Source organism: Piliocolobus tephrosceles, unplaced genomic scaffold, assembly GCF_002776525.5.
Source record: "Piliocolobus tephrosceles isolate RC106 unplaced genomic scaffold, ASM277652v3 unscaffolded_43667, whole genome shotgun sequence".
Lineage (NCBI taxonomy): Eukaryota > Metazoa > Chordata > Mammalia > Primates > Cercopithecidae > Piliocolobus > Piliocolobus tephrosceles.
Window position 1 is genome coordinate 1 of NW_022328384.1, and position 2,785 is coordinate 2,785.

The window sequence follows — 2,785 nt, forward strand, 5'->3', positions numbered from 1 at the left end:
ACAAAAATAGCGAAAACAACAAAAATAGCGAAAACAACAAAAATAGCACTTATGACTTCGAACCAAATGTAAAAAACGGTGCTTCAATTTTAAGCAGTCCAGAAGAAATAAAAACTTACATAAAAAATATATTCACAAAAAGTAAATATTGCGATGTGAAATTTTATTTTTATACATGTGTTTATATTGTGTATATAATTGGAAAAATAATGAAACAAGTTGATCACTATAGTAGCAATAAAAACAAAAAAACTAACGATAAAACTTACACATATGATCATCTACTATTTATATCTTATGACCTTTCTTATTTACTTTATAATGATTATATATTACAAGAAAATAAAACTAAAAAAAAATAATATTCTTATAAAAGATTTACAAATACGTCAAAATAGTGCCATGTCTTCTTTTATATATTTACCGTCATTCCAAAATATAAAAGAAATGGAGCTAACAAAATTATATAATTTTGAAAAAGAAATAGTGTCAAATTGTTACTCAAACAAGTTGTCCATTATTAATTATGTTAATAAAATTAATGGAAAAAAAAATAAACATTTTAACAAATTATCAACGGAGGTAATTATCCAATCAACTTGTTTTTTTTTTTTTTTTTTTTTTTTTTTTTATTATTTCTTTATTGTACAAGTACCTTAACATATTTTTTAATGCATGTATATATGTGTGCCATGTCTTTTTTTTTTTTTTATTTATTTTTTTTTTTTATGGCAGTACCAAAGTGATATATCCGTTTTAGTTCTTTACTTAAAAATGTTATGTAAAAAAATAGCGTATTATGTCTTTACCTGCATTTACGAGAAACACGAGGCGTTAATCAGGTAAAAATGTAAAAAAATAAAATAAAATAGATAAAATAATGTTATTACAAAGCTAAGAATGTTTCAGACCATTGTTTAACCTGCTTACATATTTCTAGGCAAATTCTTACTCTTATACATATATATATATATATATATATATATATATATTTATTTTTTTCGCAGAAAACGAATTAACATCATGCAAAATAATTTTCAAACGAAATTTGAAAAATTAAATGACGAATTACAACTATCAGATAAATCATATGATATTGTTACAAAAAGAAAAATAGAACTAAAAATATTTTTTACTTTTTATGTTGTTGGTATTAAACATTTGTTAGCTAATCACTTATATTCCTTTTATGAAAATACATATAACAACTTAATTTTTTTCCTTTACCTTTTGAATTTACTACCTGCGGATTCCACTTTACAACAACACCCGTAATTTATTTAATATAAAATATAGTGCGTTAACTTTGTGCATATAAACATACAAAAACATGTATATAAAAATTGACATATAAATATATATACTTATTTTTTTATTTTTATTTTTTTATTTCATACCTTTTTTAAAACAGTTCACAGCAACAGGGTACTTTAAATGAAAATAATAATCTTACAAGCGAGCGAAAAATTTGTTACTTAAAAATTGACTACCGTGATATGTCCTCCGAATGTATGAAGACTAAACCAGTTTAATAAGCATCATAAAAATATAAATAGTTATTTTTCATTTTTTTATCATATACGTTATCACATGTGTGAATATACATAAAACTGGTACATAAACACATGTGTGTGTGTTTTTTTTTTTTTTTTTTTTTTTTTTTTTTTTTTTTTTTCCAAGATGACCTCAATGACATTATAAAAAAAATAAGAAACACGTACAGTGTCGATGACGACAAAAAGGATCTTGATATAAAAGAAGACAATATGAATAATATGAAAAAAGGCGTGCTTTATATGGCTTATTATGAAGATAATACCTTTTTTGTTAATAAATTAGAAAAGTTAAAAAAAAAAAATAAATAAATAAACATAAAAACATAAACATAAAAACATATGAACATACACATACATATATATTAACGACAAACGCGAATTAATCAAATCGTAAAAAAATTTTATCTGTGTTATGTATATATATTATATATATTATATATATACATTATATACATTATATACATTATATACATTATATACATTATATATATGTATATGTCCCCATTTAAAAGACATAATTGTTTTATAATCGTGAATGTTTTTTTTTTTTTTTTTTCCTTTTTTATTTGCAGAAAAATAAGTAAATATATGTCAAAGTTGTATACTTATATGGAAAAACTTTTGGACGTGAAAAAAAAAGAAACAATCAAACTAATTTCAAATGATATGAAATTACATAGAAAGTATTATGAATGTAAAAACGAATGAATGACAAAAAGAGGATAAGCTGTGATCTATGCATTAAAAAAAAAAAAAAAATAAAAAAAAAAAAAAAAAAATAGTACGTATATAGCACATAAATACACAAGGTGTATATATATACATATATACACGTTCATAAGCGGCGGGCTAACTTGTTTTATTTTTATTAGTTTATTTATTTACTAAACCTCTCATACATTCATTCGTTCGTTCGCTCATTTTTTTTTTTTTTTTTTTTTGTTTTTTTTTTATTTTTTGTTTTTTTTTTTTGTTTTTTCTCTCATGGTTCATTAAAGACGTCTTTCGCAAGCATAGTGTAAAACTGAATTAAACTATAAATATGATTAATTTTATATACTAAATTATTATTTAAATTTATTAAAATATCTAAACCGTATAAATTTAATTTATTCATATTATTATTATAAATATAAAAAGATTGTTCATTCTCATTTTGTTCATCTTTTGTACCAACATGTAATTTATTGTTCATGTTGTTTATTACTGACAGATCGTTTATGTTTGAT

At 21.5% G+C, this 2,785-nt stretch overlaps 1 protein-coding gene across 1 annotated transcript; it reads left to right on the plus strand.

Moving 5' to 3' along the window:
- The first annotated feature begins 6 nt into the window (after positions 1-6).
- On the plus strand, positions 7-2,349 carry LOC113224088. The gene is made up of 6 exons (XM_026453374.1): positions 7-582; positions 736-842; positions 1,008-1,271; positions 1,412-1,509; positions 1,681-1,843; positions 2,129-2,349. The coding sequence occupies exons 1-6, from the start codon at positions 274-276 to the stop codon at positions 2,262-2,264; spliced, it is 1,077 nt and encodes a 358-aa protein (XP_026309159.1). The 5' UTR covers positions 7-273; the 3' UTR covers positions 2,265-2,349.
- Positions 2,350-2,785: the final 436 nt, after the last annotated feature.